General features: G+C 42.8%; 1 protein-coding gene across 1 annotated transcript; it reads right to left on the bottom strand.

Annotated features, from left to right (window-relative positions):
• Positions 1–1,110: 1,110 nt before the first annotated feature.
• tax1bp3 (Tax1 (human T-cell leukemia virus type I) binding protein 3) lies at positions 1,111–21,164 on the bottom strand. The gene is made up of 4 exons (XM_048560186.2): positions 21,060–21,164; positions 12,034–12,153; positions 4,520–4,597; positions 1,111–3,062 (listed from the first exon to the last, which is right to left on the bottom strand). The coding sequence occupies exons 1-4, from the start codon at positions 21,096–21,098 to the stop codon at positions 2,928–2,930; spliced, it is 372 nt and encodes a 123-aa protein (XP_048416143.1). The 5' UTR covers positions 21,099–21,164; the 3' UTR covers positions 1,111–2,927.
• Between the last annotated feature and the right edge of the window lie 775 nt (positions 21,165–21,939).

Genomic DNA, 21,939 nt, shown 5'->3' with positions numbered 1-21,939 from the left:
AATGAATAAGAGGTCACATTATTTTGAAAGTGAAAGTCTTAGTTGGAAAACAAGTACATCAGTCTCAAAACTGGTCCACAGCTGAGTAGGGCCATTAAAAAAAACACAAGTACAGGGCTTTACCTCAAGAGGAACAGAATTAAAAGTTAGACTACAGAGTTGAGAGTGCAGTTCTAATCACTGGTTAAAAAGAAGTGATGATAGAGGCATTGGAAGAGATGTGGAAGTAAACTACAGGGATCATGCAGAAAGGCATGTGTATACAGATCGGGGAAAAGACTGATAGGCTGGGTCTCTTTCCCCTGAACACAAGGCTTAGACACGACCTAATAGAAGGATTTAGAACTCTGACAGATTTTGATGGAATGGCTATGGAGAGAATCTTTCCATATGGAAAAGAACAAAACTACCAATACAAAAGATAGTCACTAAGAAAATTCAGAAGAAACATTGGTGAGAGTGTAGAACTAGTTATCACAAAGAGAGGTTGAATGAATTAGTATAGATACATTTAAGGGGAGACCATACAAGCAAACAGAGAAGGAATAGATACTTACAATAATAGATTTACATGATGAAAGAATCAAATGGAGCAAATAAATGCCAGGATGGACTGATTGGGTTCAATGGTCTTGCTTCTGACCTGACCATGTCATTAATCTTTTCATAAGGTGGCCCACGTTAACGCTTGATTTGAATCATTATGCTGTTTTATTCCAATATACACAACGACAGATATATTCAGAATCACTCAGTGAGATTAGTCCAATTTATATTCACAAATAGCCCACACGTGTGGGCTTTCTTGCTGGATTTAACATATGAACCACTTTCAAACTCTATAAGTATATATTAAAAGAATTAAAAGCTATTTTTTCCAACTCCCTTCTAGTAAAAACTGGTCAAAAAGTCAAGGCTATAGCAGGCTGAGATGTGAATGGGGAACATGTTGAACTAACTGAACCAGGAAGAGGATGCTGACAGTCGCAGAATTAGCAGCAGCAGTTGACAAGTCCAGCTGTGCTGCTAAAGACAGGTAATGGGTCAAACCAGGTGGTGTCACCTCCTCTTGAGGCACTGGATTCTGTACAAACAAGACACAAGATCCCATTTAATAACTCAAGTATTTTTTATTGAAAGCAGTTGAATGGTGAAAGGCTATTTTGTACAATGAATAATTGCATTTCATACACTCCAGATTTATTCATAACAATTTAACCCAATTATTAAAGAGTCTCAGTCATGAAATTATGAAAGCATTTCATGATCCACAGGATTTATAAACATGAACCCGGCAGTCTCTATGCATCTTTTACACACCTTACATTTTGTAGTCATTTATCAATTTTTTAAAAAGTCAGGAAATGGTTCAAAATGTCTAGTAAACTATACAATTAAAAAGTTAATGCTGTGAGGAGCCTAGATGAAGCATGCAGTTTCTGTATGCATTCTGAACACAGTTATTGCTTGGTGAGTGTTAGCTCTCACTGCGCAATACCATGAGAAATGGAGTAAAACATATGATGAGAAACAAATAGAACTTTGAGAGGAGAACGTTAGAATCCAGAGCCCTCAGTTTGTTTCAGAAACCACCCGTTGGTAATTTCACTTGTGTTCCAGCGACAACAGGCAGCCACGCACTCTTACAACTGGCTAAGAGGTAATCAGATAACTATGCACACAAGGTTTGGTTTCATTTTTATACATGTGAGAGGTCCCAATAATTGTAGGCAAAGGAAGGAAATTAAATGCATGTTTGTGCAGCAGACACAGCAGTGAAATCCTTTCCTTCTGTGTGTTTTGGGTTTTTGGCTGGCTATTTGCAATAATTGGGAATGAAGGCACTTTGGAGAGCCTTGGATAGTTACTTAGTGATGACCATGGATTATAAATGAAAGCTACACCATATACAGCAACATGAGAAGAAAAGCGCAGAAATAACAATCTAGCACCGGTTCCTTTTGCAAGTACATTACACTTGTGGTTATACTTTACATTTCGAGATTAGTACTGTGCAGCTAAGTGTGTGAAGGCACAAGGTTGTGTTTAAAATATTAGAAAAGATTATTCAATATAAAGCTGTAAAAAAAAGTACATTTTGAAAAATGACTTCAGACAAATCTTTAACTTCTAAATGTCTACATAGGTTCAGAATTTATAGCAGAAAGGATGTAGATTGTTTTGGTACAAATTGGTTTTTAAATTAATTGTTTCTTCCACCAAAACAGCATCTCACCCATGATTAGTGAGCCCCAGGGCAATCCTTGTATTGTGCAGCATCAATTCATTGGTACTTGCGACAGATGAAGCTATAGTGTGAACAGATAAAACCAAAGTATACCTCTGCTTATTTTCACACAGTGCCTAATACATTGAAGTCATTTTTTAAACAACAACTATCCATTAAGTTGCTCAGTGCCGATAGGAAAGGATGTGAGCAGCCATTTCTGGTGCATCTTGGCCATTGAAAAGCACTCAAGAATACCAGCAATATCTTTCACAGAACTCTGGCATTTGGATGCAGATTTAAAACAAATTAAAATAGTTTAAAGTCTGCACTTGAACAGAGGAATGTGAAAAGAACATGTCAAATACTTGTCTAACAAGCTTGAGGTTCTAGTATTAAATGTGCCAGAGTCCTTGACTTTGGGTAATGGTCCCAATGATAATGCTGTAAAATTGATATTATCAGTACTAGTTTGTACATTCCACCAGAGAATGTCATGTCATTCTCAGTGCAATATACATCCAGGTTGTTATCTATATACTTAAATAGCAAGTGCCTTTGCTTGTCTACTAGTGATGAATGCTGACTGGCTATGGTCTGTATAATGCTGTGCAGCAATATTAAATGGCCTTTAATGGCAGGATAATTTCTCTTTAAAATGTGATATTCAAGGAGGGTACTAGTCTCAGTGAGAGCTTGATCACTGCAGTGACTGGCGGATCGCCTGCTGCAGAGATTTACGAGTTACCAGAAGCCGAACAACATCTTCATTCTTCTTAGTGAGACGTTTCCGGGCCTGGTCATGTGTTACCATCGTCATATCCCAACCATTCACCTGCAAAAGGAACCGATATCAGGTGTGTGGTTCAAAACTGAGCCCATTACACTCCCATTTGTTCAATGTTAAACAAGACAAGCTGCCTGCAATGGATTCTCTTTACAGCTTTGAGGTTTCTCACCACATATTTCAAATATTCAATATCACTGACTCCAGTCCCATTCTGATGGGACCTTGTGTTCTCAATGAACCGGAATGCATCCTTGCCTGCCCAAAAACCAAGAAAATGTATCAAGGCCTAAGAAGTGAACAGAGTACCTTCCAGCCTGTACTTCAGTTTTCTATTCCACATAACAGGCTGTGAGATCTCATCTTCCAAAGGCAGCTTCAAACCAACAGATATGTCAATCCGCTAAGTAAACTGCGCAGAGGTCAAAGAGTCTTAACCAATAAAATCAGAGCTGGACCATTCAGAAGAGAAGATAGAGAAAAAATGTCTTCACACAAAGTATGGAACTCTCCCATAAAAAGCAGATGTTAACTCAGTTGTAAATCTGAGATCAATGCAATGAGTCAACAGCAAGGTCTGAATGGACGTGAATCTAAAGCAGGCAAACAGAGATAGAAACCAATCAATCATGGTCTCACTGAAATAGCAGAACAGCTTTTGAGGTATTGAATGGCCTTTTGTTTACATATTCCTCAGGTGCAAACTCTTTACAGAAATTGCAGTAATCTCCCTGAAGTGTTAAACCAACAGTGTTCTGCACTGACCATGTTCAACCTTGACACTTTGTCTCGGGATTAACCTAACTAAGCTGACCATTAAGCTATGAGGAGGCTGTCATCCAGAAACCATGTTGGCAGTTGACTCTCAACCTGACAGATTTCATGGTATTACAGGCCTGTCCTCTCAAGCCTAATGTGAGGATTTCTTTCATTGATAGTATTAAGGTCCAGCAAGGTTGAGAGGTCTAAAAGCCCACCTAAGAAACTGATTCTCCCCCTATTCCTCTCTAAATGCAACTAGGGAAGGTTACAATGTGAAGGTGAGTTAGAAATTATAAGGGGCATTGCCTCAGCAATCTTGGGCAGCACGGTGGCTCAGTGGTTAGCACTGCTGCCTCAAAGCATCAGGGACTTGGATTTGATTTCACCCTCAGGCCACTGTGGGGAGTCTCCATACGTCTGTGCGAGTTTCCTCTGGGTGCTTCAGTTTCCTCCAACAGTCTAAAGACGTGCAGGTTAGGTTGATTGGCTACGCTAAATTGACCATTGTGTCCAGGGAAGTGTAGACTAGGTGGATTAGCCTGCAGGGTTCCAGGGATAGATTAGATGGCTGGAACTGGTTGGGATGCTCTTCAGAGGGTTGGTGTGGTCTCAAAGGGTTGAATGGCCTGTTTCCACACTGTAGAGAATCTATGATCTTCGTCAGTTAATGGACATAAGTGTTTAATGGATGATAAATGGCTCAGCACATGTTGCTTTGCACACAGTAACACTACAAACCTGACCTGCATTATCTTGTCTCCAATCTGGAGACCTGCTACTTCCGCTGGTCCTCCTTCTGAGACTCTTGTTACATATATACCCTGTAAATACAAACAGAGAAGTACTGTTGGTTCTGATAGTTTAACCAGAATACAGAAACTATAATCATTTAAACAAACCAATCACTAAACATAAGACAACAGGGATCTAATTAGTCAACTCCCTACACTTTAACATATTTATTAATTTTGCTCACTTTTGAGTATTTATCCAGTTCTCATCTGAACATTCCTATCAAATACTCCACAACTTCACCAGGTCAAAGAGAAATGAGCAAGCAGATTATTTAATACCACACTGCAGCATTGACAATCTGATATATCATCAGTTTGAAAATCACATTATTACTACAGCAACCAACCTTAAAGAAATTTAGCAGGGGATTGAAATCGTTCAGATCCATTTCATTAACTGGAAGGAGGATATTTTTCCTACCACTTAATGGATTTGACTCCTAATATCTACAATGAATGGAAAGCATTAAATTCTCTCCATGGTCCACACAGCAAGATAAGATGATAGGGGACAGTAGAAGATAAGAATTCATAGCATTGTGGCAATATATTAACATGGGGAGCAGATTGGCTAACTGAGGGGAAACAGTTGGGATAAATGTGTCATTTTCAAAATGGCAACAGAAATTGGATTGTGCTGGAACCTTAAATATTTACAGCATGTATTAATGGCTTGGTTGAGGGACTAACTATTGTAACAAATCTTCAGGTGATACAAAGATGTACAGTAAAGCAAGTTGGGAGGAGGATACAAAGAGTCTGCAAAAGGATAGCTTAAATGAACAAAAGATTGCTGGAATATTAATGTGGGAAAATGTGAGCACATTGCCTTTGGTCATGAGAAGAGAAAAAACAGATTACTTAATTGAAGAGAGATTGCAGAATGTTGTGGTACAGTCAGAGGGAGGTGACTTTGTACATGAGACATAAAAATGTAGCACCCAGATACAGTAAGTAATTAGGAAAGCAAACGGGATGGTGGCCTTTATTGCAAGTCTGGAGGAGCATAAAAGCAAAGATGTTTGAGGCCACACCTAGAGAACTGCGTACAGTTTTGGTCTCCTCATTTAAGGAAGGATATACGTGCACTGAAGGCGTTTCAGGAAGGGACACTGTTTGTGTGACCAATGCCACCACAAGGTGGAGCACTGTGTGTACAAGTGGCATTTGAAACAATGCTTTGCTTCAAGTTTAGAGGAGGAGGAGAGGGGACCTCATTGAGGTATACAAGATAATGAGAGGCATAGATAGAGTTGATAGCCAGAGACTATTTCCCAGGGCAGAAATGGCTAGCACGAGGGGTCATAGTTTTAAGCTGGTTGGAGGAAAGTATAGAGGGGATGTCAGAGGCAGGTTCTTTACGCAGAGAGTTGTGAGAGCATGGAATGCGTTGCCAGCAGCAGTTGTGGATGCAGGTCATTGGGGTCATTTAAGAGACTGCTGGACATGCATATGGTCACAGAAATTTGAGGGTGCATACATGAGGATCAATGGTCAGCACAACATTGTGGGCTGAAGGGCCTGTTCTGTGCTGTACTGTTCTATAAGTCACTTCATCTGAGATAATTGGAACTGCAGATGCTGGAGAATCCGAGGTAACAAGGTGTGGAGCTGGATGAACACAGCAGGCCAAGCAGCATCTTAGGAGCAGGAAAGCTGACGTTTCGGGCCTAGACCCTTGTTATCTCGCCTCATCTGAGGTTTGACGTACTTCTACTGTCATAACAAATCTAGTGAACTTGAATCACTGCTCATTGCCGGTAGGATCCATAAAGAAAGTCCTCATATTGCTCAGGGTTTTGCTGGTTGACAGAACAATGCATTTCTAAACAGGCAGCACACTGCAACCTTAATATTGGAAAATCCAAATACTTTCAATCAAATGTATTATGTATATTGCTACAGCTTTCTGTTATGTTTTCTGTCAGCTACAGTGACCACTAACCTCGAGGATTAAAATAAAGGGTGCAACTGAGCGTGTGCAGTTGGATCACAGCAGCTATTTTTAACGGTAGCATCCAACCTCCCTATGGTGGGAACATACTTTCAAATTGAAGGGTCAGTGAGTATAGGAATAGGTGGATAGAACAAAATTTACACTAAGCTGAAGCACTGGTGCAATGCAGGGCTTTAGGCTGCAGATCACTCAGTCATTTCTGGGGAAAGTAGGATGTCAATGAAATGGGTTATGCTTGAACTGGAACGGGACAATGTCCGTACAGAAATGGGGAAAGAAATGGAAAACGGGAGGTGGAGTCACAATATAGATAAATAAGTCAATTATTGCAACAAGGGGCAATGATCTCTTAGATAATGCCTTAAATGAGGCCAATTCCTCCAACTGAGGCAAATTAAAACCCTTGCTGGGGTTATACTATAGGTTCCTAAATAGGGAGAAACAGAAAGACAGATATGTAGGCAAAAAAAAATCGCAGAAGTGTAAAAGTAGGGTAATAATAGTAAAGGATTTGTACTTCCTTAATATAAATTGGTATAGTGTGAAATAGCTCCTTTAAAGTGGAGTTGCAGGTAAGATTGGATAGTGAAGGCATCTGGCATGCTTGTCTTTATCAGTCAGTACATTGAGTTTAGGAATAGGAAGGTCATATTACGACTATATAGGACATTAGTTAGGCCACTGTTGGAATTCTGCGTGCAATTCTGGTCTGCTTGCTATAGCAAGGATGTTGTTAAACTTGAAAGGGTTCAGAAAAGATCCACAAGGATGTAGCAAGGGTTGGTGGTTTTGAGCTATAGGGAGAGGCGGAATAGACTGGGGCTATTTTCTCTGGAGCATTGGAGACTGAGGGGTGACCTTACAGGGGTTTATAAAATCCTGAAGGGCATGAATAGTGTAAATGCAGAAGGTCTTTTCCTTTGGGGGGGGGGGAAAGAGTCCAAAACTAGACAGCATAGGTTTAAGGTGCAAGGGGAAAGATTTAAAAGGGATCTAAGGGACTACTTTTTCATGCAGAGGGTGGTGCATGTATGGAATGAGCTGCCAGAGGAAGTGGTGGAGGCTGGTACAATTACAACATTTAAAAGGCATTTGGAAAGGTGTATGAATTCGAAGGGTTTAGAGGGATATGGGCCAAATGCCGGTAAATGTGACTAGATTTATTTGGGATGTCTGGTTGACATGGACAAGTTGGACCAAAGGGTCTGTTTCTGTGCTGTATATCTTTATGACTCTATGAAAGGATTAGAGGGGGTGGAATTCTTAAAACGTATTCAAGAAAACTTTTTAAGCTAATGTGTAAAAACCCTATTAGATAATGTGTAAAAAAAAATTTCCTTTAAGATATCTTCTAAAGCTTTCCCCTGTCACCCATGCCAATGCCCTCTAGTTTTGAACTCCTCAACCCTAGGGAAAAGACCTTTGCTTTTCACCTTATCTATGCCCCTCATGATCCTATAACCTCTATAAGGTCACCTCTCAACCATCTACACTCAAGGGATAAAAAATTTCCAGCCTATTCAGCTTCTGCTTATATCTCAAACCTTCCTGTCCCAATAACATCAGATCTAGAACTAGGGAGCAGTGCTTTAAAATTAGAGATCACATTTTTGGCACAGAAATCAGGGGACTTTTTCTTTAGGATTATTTGACTTTGGAACTGTGTCTCAGGAGGCAGAGTTATTGAATAGGCAGAAGCAGACAGAATTGGAAGAGAGGGGTTTGGAGGGGTAGTGGTGAAAAAAAGAGGCAATCTCAACTATATTGAAGGCTGAAATTAATTTAGTCTTTGTAAGCATATCAAGTTACAAACTTGCAGTTGAGATCACAAATGGAGCAACGTTTATATTAGTAGACCAATTCAGAGAATGTCAGTTCAAAACTGTCAAATTGTCATTAAAATCAACTAGTCCACTCAGGGTCCCAAGGGGAGCAATATTGCCTATGTATGATTAATTCTTAGTTGAGCCTTCAAATGGCTGATCTCAACCTATTCAACTGCAACCACCAGACAGCTGTGGGTTCAAGTTCAAAAAAAAAAGAGACCCATTGCAGCACCGAGGGTGTGCCACATCGTCAGAAATGCTGTCTTTCCGGTGAGAGACTAACCTCAAACCCTAGGAGGTCTTGTAGTCCAGTGGGTAGTGTTCCTACCCTTTAACCTAGAGGCTCAGAGTTTGAGTTCCACATGATAGTCAGTGTACATTCACAACACAGCTAAACTCTCTCAATGTCATGCTGTAAACTCCTCAAGATACCAATGGTGATCAGGAGGAGCAGAAGAGTGTTTGAGCTTCCACAGGATGTAGTAGAAGCAGGTACAGTTTACAATATTTCAAAGACATTTGGATAGGTAAATGATGAGGAAAGGTTTAGCTTGGGCTATGGACCAAATGCAGGCAAATTGTATGTGTTTAGTTTAGAAAAGTGGTCAGCATGGGCAAGTTGGACCGAAGGGTCAGTAATGCACAAGGGGCATTACTAGCAGGTAGCAGAGAATGACAGTCAAAAGGCTTTTTTGTGACAGAAGCCTATATTCAGTGGCATACCACAGGGTTTAGTGCTGGGTCCCATGCCATTTGTTGAGTACATTAATGAACTAGACATGAAAGCAGGAGATACGATCAGTAGGTTCGCAGGTAGTTATGCCGGGACTGACACCAGGCAAACCTAAATATGAGGTGTCATATGAAGCTACAATACAGGGCTACTTGGATGCAAATTAAAAGCAGCTGTGTATAACAAACTAAGCAGTCCCACATTGAAAGGATCATAGCTAATCTCTGCAGTTCTGCTGCATCAAGCTGTGAATGGTGATGGAAAAATATACTTATCCTTGGTGATAAGGAAGCCAGCACATCAGTGCAAAAGAAGGCTGAAGTATTTGCAGCCATCTTCAGCCAGAAGTGCTGACTGGATGAGCCATTATGGCCTCCTGTGGTTGTCATCAGCATCATAAATATCAGTCTTCAAACAAATCAACTCATTGTTCCACTGCAAGGGTTCCTCAGGACAGTGTCCTAGGCCCAACCATCTTGCAGCTGCTTCAACAACTTTCACTCAGTCACGAGGTCAAAAATAGGCACGTTCACTGATGACTATGCAATTTTCAGCATCATTTTGACTTCTCAGATACTGAAGCACTCCGTATTCATGTGCATACTCACTTGCAACATTCAAGCTTTGGCTGGTAAGTGGCAAGCAATATTCATAACACATTTGAGCAATGACCATCACCAGAGAATCTAACTGTCACTCCTTGATATTCAATAATATCACAATTCTGACTCCTCCATGATTAACATGCTAGGCTTTACCATTTATTAGAAACTGAAGAGGATCAGTCAAATAAATAGTTGCTACAGGAGCAGGTCAAAGGCAAGAAATCCTGCAGTAACTCACCCCCGCCGCCCCCGAGCTTACAGAGCCTATGCACTATCTACAAGGCAGAAGTCAGCAGTGTGATGGAATTCTCCCCATTTGTCCAGATGAATATAGTTCCTCAAGAAGCTCAACAATGCCAGGTTCCTTCTGTGTTACTGAGTCAAAATTCTAGAACTGCTTTTCTAACAGTACCTGGGTATCCTACACCACATGAAGTGAAGCAGTTTTAGAAAGCAGTTCACTGCTACTTTTCCAAGGCAACTAGGAATAAACATCAAATGCTGGCCCAGCCAACAATATTCATCCTGAGCGAGTAAAATTTGTTTTAAAAACTTTGGACTTCTCAGTGGTGTAACAGCAGAGGTGACAGGTACGGGAGTTGTAAGGAGGGCACAGAGGCTATAAAGAGATAGAGACAAAATGAATGTGTGTGCAACAAAGTGGTAGATGGAGTACAATATTGGACAGCAAAAGATTATTCATTTCAAATAGTAAAAAAAAATCTCATTTTGATTCTTTAGTGTGAAACATAAATGTTGTTGTGCAGAGGGACCTGCGCATACTCCTACATAGAATAAAGGAAGTCAGCATAAAAGGTACAACATGGCCTGTGATGGGACTGGACAACAGGAATATGGAAACCTCGCTACAATTGTAAGGGGTTTTGCTGAAAACCCATCTGGTGTAATGAGCAGTTTGACCTCCACATTTAAGGAAGGTTGGTTCAGCAAAGTTTCATTAATTAGTCACTGCGATGTCGGGGGAGGTGACAACAAAGTGGTATTATCACTGAACTGTCAATCTAGAGACCCAAGTAATGTTCTGGAGACTTGGGTTCGAATCCAATCATGGCAGATGGTGGAATTTGAGTTCACTTTAAAAAAAAGCTGGAATTAACAGTCTAATGATGACTATGAATCCATTGTCAGTTGTCAGAAAAATCTATCCGGTTCACTAATATCACTTAGGGAAAGAAACTCATGTCCTGGAGACCCACATGTGGTTGACTCTTAACTGCCATCTGGGATGAGTAATAAATGCTGGTCAACCTAGTAATGGCCTCATCCCATGAACAAATAAGAAAAGTTGCCATGTGGAAAGAAAAATTAGTTACATCGATATTTTCTCAAGTTTAGAAGAAAGAGGGGACTTCAATGAAATGTACAATGTACTTAACAGAGTCCATGCAAGGGCTGTCTCACTGTTTGGGGCTGAGATGAGAATTATCTTAATTTATACAATTATGAATCTTTGGAATTCTCTACCTCATTTTTTTAATGCTTTGTTGAGTATATTTCAGGGTGAGATAGATTTTTTGATATCTCAGGAAATCAAGGGAAAATAGGAACAGGCAGGAAAATTAAGTTGAAGCCCAACATCAGCCACAATTAGATTGAATGGAACAGCAGGCACGAAAGACTGCAGTCTACTCATATCTTGTGCTCTTGTGGTTATATTCTAACCAGAGTTCTGGGTTCAAGCATTCTGCCACCCTAAATTCTGCCCACCTGATAGGTAGCTCCTTCCGTTAGGTTCAAGCAGGAACCACAGAACAGTTACAGCACAGGAGGCCATTCAGCCTTTCACGTCTGCATCAGCTCTCTATTTAGTGTCATTCTCCCACCTTCTTCCAATGTTCCTTTTCGGATAATAACCAAATTATCTCTTTAAAGCTCCAACTAACCATCCTTCCATCACACGGACAAAGCATTCCAGATTTTGCCCATTCACCACGTGAAAAAGCTTTGATTCATATCTTCACTATTTCTTTTGTCAAATTACCTCAAGCCTGTACCATCTTGTTCTCGATCTTTTGCTAATGAGACTTTTCCTAGCTAACTGGTCTTTACCTCTCATGATTGATTTACTTCTGTCAAATCTCTTCGTAATCTTTTCTTCCTCATGGACACTTGACCCACATTTTCCAATCAACCTACATGAAGTTCCTCATCCCTAGAACAATTCTTTTGAATTTTTTCTGCATCTTCTGTAATGCCTTTACATTGTTCTTGAATACACATTACCTAGAGGTGGTTGAAACTGTTTTATGGTTATTAACATGCATTCACTAAGTTATTTCCTGCTGGTAAGCCTCACAGAATTTGAATTCGCTCATTCCCACCTTGTCTGTTTTGTCCGCTGAGTAAGGGTTCTGTGTTGGGTCCTGGTCGATTCCACCTCCAATACTGAATCCCAGGATCAGATTATCACCATGACGCAGTTTATGGATTTCAATACGTTGCTGAAACAAAGAATCAGAGTGAGAGATTCTGTGAACACCTGTACTAAAGAACATTGGCCATTTGTAGAATGGGAAAAAAAAACCTGTCATCTTCTGATAGACTTCAGCCTCCCCTCTCAGCTACTCATGATTATTTGAAGTAAGGGAAGTACTTACGTGTTCACTTAAAGCATCACTGCACACAAATCTTTGAGCAAAGCGCTGGAAAATGGAGCAAGAGTAGATAGGTGCTTGATGACTGACCTAGATGGGCTTCAGATCGGTATGACAGGTCGGCACAACATCGAGGGCCGAAGGGCCTGTACTGTGCTGTAATGTTCTATGCTCTAGATAAAATGGGCCAAAAAATTTTTTTCAGTGCTGTAAAACTAAAGCCTCTTTGCCATCCCACTTTACACTGCTTCAATTTCATTTATATTAACCACCTCAATGGGTTTACCTAGTTCTGCAAAAACAACTCCTTGTGTCTAATTTTTCCCTAATTCCATCATTTTGAATTGACCCCCACAGTGAGCAACTGGAGAAACAATATCAATCCCTTGGTTACCTTAACAATCACAGGCAGGCCGCTTTAAGATCCACTTACTTAATGCTTCTTTCATGAATTTCAAACATCAAAGATCATAGACACAAATACGTGAATCAGGTGCAAGCCATTTGGTCCTGCTCCACCATTTGATGACTGATCTGATTGTGGCCTTAACTCCATTCGCCTGTCTACTCCGCTACTCTTTGAGGCAATGTTCATTAAGAATCTATCGAATTCTACCTGAAGAATGTTCAAAGACTTGAACCTCCATACTGCCTATGGAAGAGAATTGCATATACCAAGGACCCTCGGTTGCGGGGGGGGGGGGGGGGGGGGGGGGGGGCAAACATTCTTATCTCTATCTTAAATGATCTTGATTCTTGATATCTTGATTTTTAAACAGTCTAGTCATTCCCACAATAGGAATCCTTCCTTTAGCATCCGTGCTGAGAAGTCCTCTTGGATTTTATATGTTTCAATAAGATATCTCTCATTCTTCTAAACTCTAATGAACACAGGTCCAAACTGTCTTCATAAAACATCTTCATCCCAGGAATTAGAATTGCTTCTAAAGCAATTGCACAATTTCTTAAACAAGGAGACCAAAATTGCACACTTGGTCTCACTGTACAATTGTAGCTCAACTTCCCTACATTTTTGTTCCTTCTCCTTGAAATACATAAAACATTCCTAATCACGTGCTCTACCTTCAGACTAACATTTTTTGATTCATGGACCAGGACACCCAGAATTCTGCAATCAATTGCTATTTAAATATTTTAGATAATAAATATGCAATTTTTCGCCTCTTCTCATTCATTTATTCAAAATAACTCCTGTGGAGGCGGTTAAAATTGTTTCAGAGGCAGTAGGAGCTGCAGATGCTGCAGGATCTGAGATAACAAGGTGTAGAGCTGGATGAACACAGCAGGCCACGCAGCATCAGAGGAGCAGGAAGCCTTCCTGCTCCTCTGATGCTGCTTGGCCTGCTGTGTTCCTCCAGCTCTACACCTTGTTATCTCTTGCGTATGAGGCATGGGGGCACTTTGTTCTAAACAGCAAGCTGGACCATTCATCCTGGGCATCTAGACACTGAAACTACTGGCACTAAGTTCAGACAATGTACCAGATTTAGCTGTCAGTAGCAAAAAGTACCTGCTACAGAGAATCTGAGGACTGAGCAAACAGGATAACAAGTGGCAAGTCTCAATCATCTCATCCAAAGAATCCTTATTAAATCACGGGGAAACGAAACAGGAGTGGGGACTTGCATTTCTCTAGCACCTTCCTCCATCTCAGGATGTCCCAAAGTACTTTAAAGTTAAAGTACTCCTACACTGAGCTACTGTTGTTATGTAGGAAACATAGCAGTCAATTCATATTTAGCACGCTCCCACAAAATAGCAATGTGATAATGAGCAGACCTTTGTCTTGTTGCAATTAAGAAATTAAGGACACCAAGGAGCATGCTTCTTCAATCTAGTGCAGCTGGATCTTTCCCAAACTGAGAAGGCACAGGGACCTCAGTTTATTATCTCTGCTGAAAGATAGCACCTGATACTGAAAGGGTTAGGTGCAAATTTCAATGTCAAATGTGTACAGGAGGCAAAACAGAAGGAAAGAAAAGGTTAAGAAGAAAACACAATTTTTTTTTTCTAAATTGTCAAAGTTAATTCAAATCTGAAGAATTGGAGACTCCACGTTCATATAAATTAATTCTCAGCCAAAGTAACAGTAATTATATATCACATTGTGAATAGCTTTCGTATTGTTCAATGAAGAAGCCTGACAATTTTACGTTTCTCTGTCAAAAGTACTCTAACTTGCACAATCATGCCTTTTTAAACACAGTCTTTTGGTGAGGTATCAATGTAGTGATGTTTCTGGAGGGCAGAACAACTCTGGGGCAACATCCTGATTTCTGCAGTTAAATTATAACCACCAAAACAAATGTTTCTGTTTGAATTACTCTTATTAAAGGGAAATGTGAATAACTTCACTTGCACTTATCATAAAATCCAATCAACAGGCTGAGGGATAATTTCATGCGAAGCTCTGCTGACTCCACATTTTATTACATTGTCCTGTACACAGAATTGGCATCTCTCACTCTGCACGCTATTCATGTTTTGTGGGATGTGGGTGTTGCTGGCTGGCCAGCATTTCTTGCCCATCCCCAGTTGCCCTTGAGAAGGTGGTGGTGAGCTGCCTTCTTGAATCACTGCATTCCTCCTGCAATGGGTTGACCCACAATGCGATTAGGGAGGGAATTCCAGGATTGTGACCAGCGACACTGAAGGAATGGCGATATATCTCCAAGTCAGGATGGTGAGTGACTTGGAAGGGAACTTGGAGCTGGTGGCTTTCCCATATGTCTGCTGGCCTTGTCCTTTAGATGGAAGTGGCTGTGGGTTTGGAAGGTGCAGTCTGAGGATCTTTGGTGAATTTCTACAGTGCATCTTGTAGATAGTATCGCTGCTGCTACTGAGCGTCAGTGATGGAAAGAGTGAATGCTTGTAGATGTAGTACCAATCAAGTGGGTTGCTTTGTCCTGGATGGCGTCAAGCTTCAGTGCTGCAGGGACTGCACTTGTCCAGGGATGTGGGGAGTATTCCATCACACTCCTGGCTTGTGCCTTGTAGATGGTGGACAGGCTTTGAGGAGTTAGTAGTATTCTCAGCTTCTGGCCTACTCTTGTAGCCACCTTTTAATGTGGTGAATCCAGTTGAGTTTCTGTCAATGGTAACCTCCAGGATGTTGATAGTGGGGGATTTTAGTGATGGTAACACCACTGAATGTCAAGGGGCAGTGGTTAGATTGTCTCATATTGGTGATGGTTACAGCCTGGCATTTGTGTGCAATGAAGGTCACTCGCCACTTGTCAGCCCAAACCTGGATATTGTCCAGATCTTGTCACATTTGAATACAGACTGCTTCAGTATCTGAGAAGTCACAAATGGTGCTGAACAGTGTGCAATCATCAGTGAACATCCCCACTTCTGCTGTTATGATGGAGGGAAGCATTGATGAAGCAGCTGAAGATGGTTGGGCCGAAGACACGACCCTGAGGAACTCCTGCAGAGATGTCCTGGAGCTGAGATGATTGACTTCCCACAACCATGACCATCTTCCTATGTGTCAGGTATGACTCCAACCACTGGATCATTTGCCCTCTGATACCCTTTGATTCCAGTTTTTCACAGGCTCCTTGATGCCACACTTGGTCAAATGCTGCCTTGATATCAAGGGGCTGTTACTCTCACCTCAACTCTGGAACTGAGCTCTTTTATCAATGTTTGAATCGAGGCTGTAATGAGGTCAGGAGCTGAGTTGCCCTGATGGAACCCAAACTGGGCGTCACTGAGCAGGGTATTTCTGAGCAGGTGCTGCTTGATAGCACTGTTACTGACACCTCCCATCACTTTACTGATGATCAAGAGGACACTGATGGAGTGGTAATTGGCCGCATTGGATTTGTCCTGCTTTTTACATACAGCACATACTTGGGCAATTTTCCACATTGTTGGGTAGATACCAGTGTTGTAACTGCACTGGATCAGCTTGGTTAAGGGAGCGGCAAGTTCTGGAGCACAAGTCTTCAGTAGTAATGCCGAAATGTTGTCAGGGCCTGTAGCTTTTGCAGTATCCAGTGTCTCAAACCATTTCTTGATTTCACATGTGTGAATCGAATTAGCTGAAGACTGGTATCTGTAATGCTGGGGACCACTGGACAAGGCCAAGATGGATCATCCATTCGGCACTTCTGGCTGAAGATTGCTGTGAATACTTCAGCCTTATCTTTTGCACTGATGTGCTGGGCTCTTCCATCGTTGAGGACAGGGCTATTTGTAGAGCCGCGTCCTCCTCCAGTGAGTTGTTTATTTGTTCACCACCATTCACAACTGCAGAGCTTAGATTTGATCCATTGGTTGTGGGATCACTAAGGTCTGTCTACCACTTGCTGCTTTTGCCCTTTGGTGTGCAAGTAGTGCTGTTTGATGGCTTCACCAGGTTGCTACCTCATCTTCAGGTATGCCTGGTGCTTCTCCTGGCATGCCCTTTGCACTCTTCGTTGAACCAGGGTTGATCCCCTGGCTTGGTGGTAATGGTTGAATAGGGGATATGCCGGACCATGAGGTTATAGATTCTGCTGGGAGTACAGTTCTGCTGCTGTTGATGGCCCACAGCGCCTCATGGATGCCCAGTCTCGAGTTGCTAGATCTGTGCGAAGTCTGTCCCATTGAGCACGGTGATAGTGCCACACAACACGATGGAGGTGATTCTCAATGTGAAGGCAGGGCTTAGTCTCCACAAGGATTGTGGAATGGTCACTCTTACCGATACTGTCATGGACAGATGCAACTGCAGCTGGCAGATTAGTAAGGATGAGGTCAAGTATGTTTTTCCCCTCTTGTTGGTTCCCTCCCACCTGCCACAGACCCAGTTTGGCAGCTATGTCCTATCGGACCCGACCAGCTCGATCAGCAGTACTGCTGCCGAGCCATTCTTAGTGGTGGACATTGAAATCCCCCACCCAGAGTACATTTTGTGTCCTTGCCATCCTCAGTGTGTCCTCTAAGTGTTGTTCAACATTGAGGAATACTGATTCATCAGCTGAGGGAGGACAGAATGTGGTAATCAGCAGGAGGTTTCCTTGCCTATGTTTAACCTGAAGCCATGAGACTTCATGGAATCCAGAGTCAACGTTGAGGACTCCCAGAGCAACACCCTCCCGAGTGTGTGGTAGTGTGAAATGTGAGGAGGATGTTATTAGAATACAGGGTGACTTGGACAGGCTAGGTGAGTGGACGGATGCATGGCAGATGCAGTTTAATGTAGATAAATGTGTGGTTATACACTTTGGTGGCAAGAACAGGAAGGCAGATTACTATCTCAATGGAGTCAAGTTGGTAAAGAGGAAGCACAACGAGATCTAGGAGTTCTTGGACATCAGTCAATGAAAGCGAGCATGCAGGTACAGCAGGCAGTGAAGAAAGCTAATGGTATGCTGGCCTTCATAACAAGAGGAATTGAGTATAGGAGCAAAGAGGTCCTTCTGCAGCTGTACAGGCTCCTGGTGAGACCGTACCTGGAGTACTGTGTGCAGTTTTGGTCTCCCAATTTGAGGAAGGGCATTCTTGCTATTGAGGGAATGCAGCGTAGGTTCATGAGGTCAATTCCCAGAATGGCAAGACTATCATATGTTGAAAGATTGGAGCGAGTGGGCTTGTATACACTTGAGTTTAGAAGGATGAGGGGGGATCTGATTGAGGCGTATAAGATTATTAAGGGATTGGACAGTCTGGAGGCAGGAAGCATGTTTCTGCTGATGGGTGAGTCCAGAACCAGAGGACACAGTTTAAAAATAAGGGGTAAGCCATTTAGAACAGAGTTGAAGAAAAACTTCTTCACCCAGAGAGTGGTGGATATATGGAATGCTCTGCCCCAGAATGCAGTGGAGGCCAACTCTCTGGATACTTTCAAGAAAGAGAGATGGATAGAGCTCTTAAAGATAGTGGAATCAAGGGTTATGGGGATAAGGCAGGAACAGGATACTGATTGTGGATGATCAGCCATGATCATAATGAATGGTGATGCTGGATTGAAGGGCCGAATGGTCTACTCCTGCACCTATTGTCTATTGAGTGTTTATCACTGTGCCGCCACCCTCTGTTGGCTCTAAACTGCCGCTAAGACAGGACGTATCCAGGGCTGGTGATGGTGGTGTCCGGGCCATTGTTTGTAAGGTATGATTCTATGAGTATGACTATGTCAGGCTGTTGCTTGACTTGTCTGTGAGATAGCTCTCCCAATTCTGGCACTAAGCCCCAGATATTAGTGAGACGGACTTTGCAGGGACAACAGGACCGTTTCTGCCCTTGTCTTTTCCAGTGCCTAGGTTGATGCCAGGCGATCTGTCCAGTTTCATTTCTTTGAGTCTTCGTAGCGATTGGTACAACTGAGTGACTTGCTAGGCCATTTCAGAGGGCAGTTGAGAGTCAACTGCATTGCTGAGAGTCTAGAACCTGTAGCATCAGTATCTTGAAATCGTTCAAAGTCACACTCAAACAAGATGAAATGGAAACAAAGAAAACAGTCTAATACTTTTTTTTTGGTTCAGCAAAAGAGCTATACTGCATGATGGAAACATGCACAGCACAATGGGAACTCAACAAGCTAGGATTATCCAGGTAATTATCGACCAGTGAGCATGACGTCAGTGGTAGGGAAGCTACTGGAGAAGATACCGAGGGATAGGATCTATTCCCATTTGGAAGAAAATGGGCTTATCAATGATAGGCAACATGGTTTTGTACAGGGAAAGTCATGTCTTACCAACTTAATAGAATTTTTGAGGACGTGACAAAGTTGATTGATGAGGGAACGGCTGTAGATGTCATATACATGGACTTAAGTAAGGCGTTTGACAAGGTTCCCCATGGCAGGCTGATGGAGAAAGTGAAGTCACATGGGGTCCAGGGTGTGCTAGCTAGATGAATAAAAAACTGGCTAGGCAACAGGAGACAGAGTAGTAGTAGAAAGGGAGTTTCTCAAATTGGAGACCTGTGACCAGTGGTGTTCCACAGGGATCTGTGCTGGGACCACTGTTGTTTGTGATATATGTAACTGATCTGGAGGAAGGCGTAGGTGGTCTGATCAGCAAGTTTGCTGATGACACTAAGATTGGTGGAGTAGCAGATAGTGAAGGGGACTGTCAGAGATTACAGCAGAATATAGATAGACTGGAGAGTTGGGCAGATAAATGGCAGATGGAGTTCAATCCGAGCAAACGCGAGGTGATGCATTTTGGAAGATCAAATTCAAGGGCGAACTAATCAGTAAATGGAAGAGTCCTTGGGAAAATTGATGAACAGAGAGATCTGGTGTTCAGGTCCATTGTTCCCTGAAGGTGACAACGCAGGTCAATAGGGTAGTCAAGAAGGCATATGGCATGCTTTCCTTCATTGGACAGGGTATTGAGTACAAGAGTTGGCAAGTCATGTTACAGTTGTACAGGACTTTGGTCAGCCACATTTGGAGTACCGTGTACAGTTCTGGTTGCTACATTATCAAAAGGATGTGGATGCTTTGGAGAGGGTGCAGAGGAGGTTCACCAGGATGTTGCCTGGGGTGGAGGGTGCTAACTATGAAGAAAGGTTGAGTAGATTAGGATTATTTTCATTAGAAAGACTGAGATTGAGGTGGGACCTGACTGAGGTCTACAAAATCATGAGGGGTAATAGACAGGGTGGATAGCAAGAAGCTTTGTCCCCCAGAGTGGGGGACTCAATTACTAGGGGTCATGAGTTCAGTGAGAGGAGGAAAGTTTAAGGGAGATATGCGTGGCAAGTTCTTTACACAGAGGGTGATGGGTGCCTGGAACACGCCAGCGGAGGTGGTAGATGCAGATACGTTAGCGTCTTTTAAGATATATTTGGACAGGACATGGATGGGCAGGGAGCAAATGGACACAGACCCTTAGAAAATAGATGACAGGTTAGACAGAGTATCTTGATCGGCGCAGGCTTGGAGGGCCGATGGGCCTGTTCCTGTGCTGTAATTTTCTTTGTTCTTTGTTCAACCTTAATCCAACCATGATCATCACTTCATAAACTGTCAATCTCTACAACAGCCACAAAGCTAATGCTCAGCAATGGGAAAGGTACTGCTTCTAAAGTTATACCAAATGCTGAAGCAATGTATTCGAAACACAATGCAGTGAGCAGTGATTCAGTCACTCTTGAAAGATGCAGTCATCCCTGAATTATGTATAATGGTATAATGGGAATGTCCTGACATCTTGCAACAAGTCTGTTTCAACATTCAAATTTCCCATCCAGAAAAGCTGAACACTGTCATAAAGCAGAAAACAAGGCCTCACCCACTGACCTCATAGTCTGTCTCAACACTGAGGAATGTACCCATGCAGTGACAAGTGCATAATCGTTCACGGTAGGAACAAGGTTTAACAGCGCTCATAAACCAGGTAGGCACGGCCACTGCACAGCCACAGTGCAGTTCTGTACCAAACAAGGTGGATATTGATCAAGAGGGAAAAAGGGGATAGTTGGGTGGGATAGACGGTCTTTTTAAAAGTAACTGGTGGGGGTGACAGGGCAGGGGACCAGAGGCGGCAGAGGGGGAAGCGGGGGCGGGTGAGAAGGGGGAGGGTACGGGGATAATGCGATGGGAGTGGAGGGTGTGGAAGTTCCGACAGAGCGCGACTGCTGCTGGAGGATGAGGAACAGCGGGCCCGAGCCACCGCCAAGATAAAAGTGCGGAGTGACCGGGCCCCGACTTCCCACTGACCTCGGTCACCCACCCTGACAGCAGCGCGTCTTACCCGGGGTAATGCCTAGAAACCAGACCCACTTACCACAACCGCAGTGACAGGCTGCCCGGCGATGAAGGACATGACGGCGCCACTCCGTTTGCACCGGGAGGGCGCAGGGCTGTTGGTGGGTGCGGCTACAGGCGGGGGGCGGGGCCAGCACCAAGGGGGTGGCGCTACTGGTGTGGGCGGGTCGGCGTAGGGGTGGAGCTACATGCGGGGCGGGGCTAGCTGCAGGGGCGGGACACACTGGTCATATCCTGTGCTGGCCAGAGGCAGAAGGAAAAGTAGAAGTAAAGCCAAAATACTGCGGATGCTGGAAATGTGAAAGAAAAACAATATGACGGAGAAACTTACCCCATGCAGGCCACATCGGCCCACCTAATTGACATTAAATTCACCAAAGATTTAGTCCCTTCAACACCAACGCTCAGTAGTAGCATTGTGTAATCATCTACAAGGACCACTTCCATCTAGAAGGACAATATGGCAGCAAATATATGGGAACACCATCACCTTCAAGTTCCCCTTCAAGCCACTCACTGCCCTGACTTAGAACTGTAATCGCTGATCCTTCACTGTCACTGGGTCAAAATTGCATTATTCCCTCCCTAATAGCATTGTGGGTCCACCTACAGCAAGTGGATGGCAGCATTTCAAGGCAGCAGCTCACTCCCAACTTCTCAAGGGTAATTGGGGATGGGACATAACAATGCACACATCCCATGAATGAATTTTTAAAAATTAGGTAGGGTTTCCGGACAGGACAGGACTTTTGGGAAGGCTGAGGTCTCAGGGTTGGGCTGTGGTTCTTCAGGAGGATGGGGATTTCAGGAGGGGGCAGGCCTCTCAGGACAGGAAAGGACTAGGTAGGCTCTCAAGAGGAGGCCAGGTTCTCTTTGAAGCCAGACTGGTTATGAAGTTT

This window comes from Stegostoma tigrinum, chromosome 30 (assembly GCF_030684315.1).
Source record: "Stegostoma tigrinum isolate sSteTig4 chromosome 30, sSteTig4.hap1, whole genome shotgun sequence".
Lineage (NCBI taxonomy): Eukaryota > Metazoa > Chordata > Chondrichthyes > Orectolobiformes > Stegostomatidae > Stegostoma > Stegostoma tigrinum.
The sequence above is the reverse complement of the archived record's forward strand: the minus strand, read 5'-3'. Positions and strand labels throughout refer to the sequence as shown.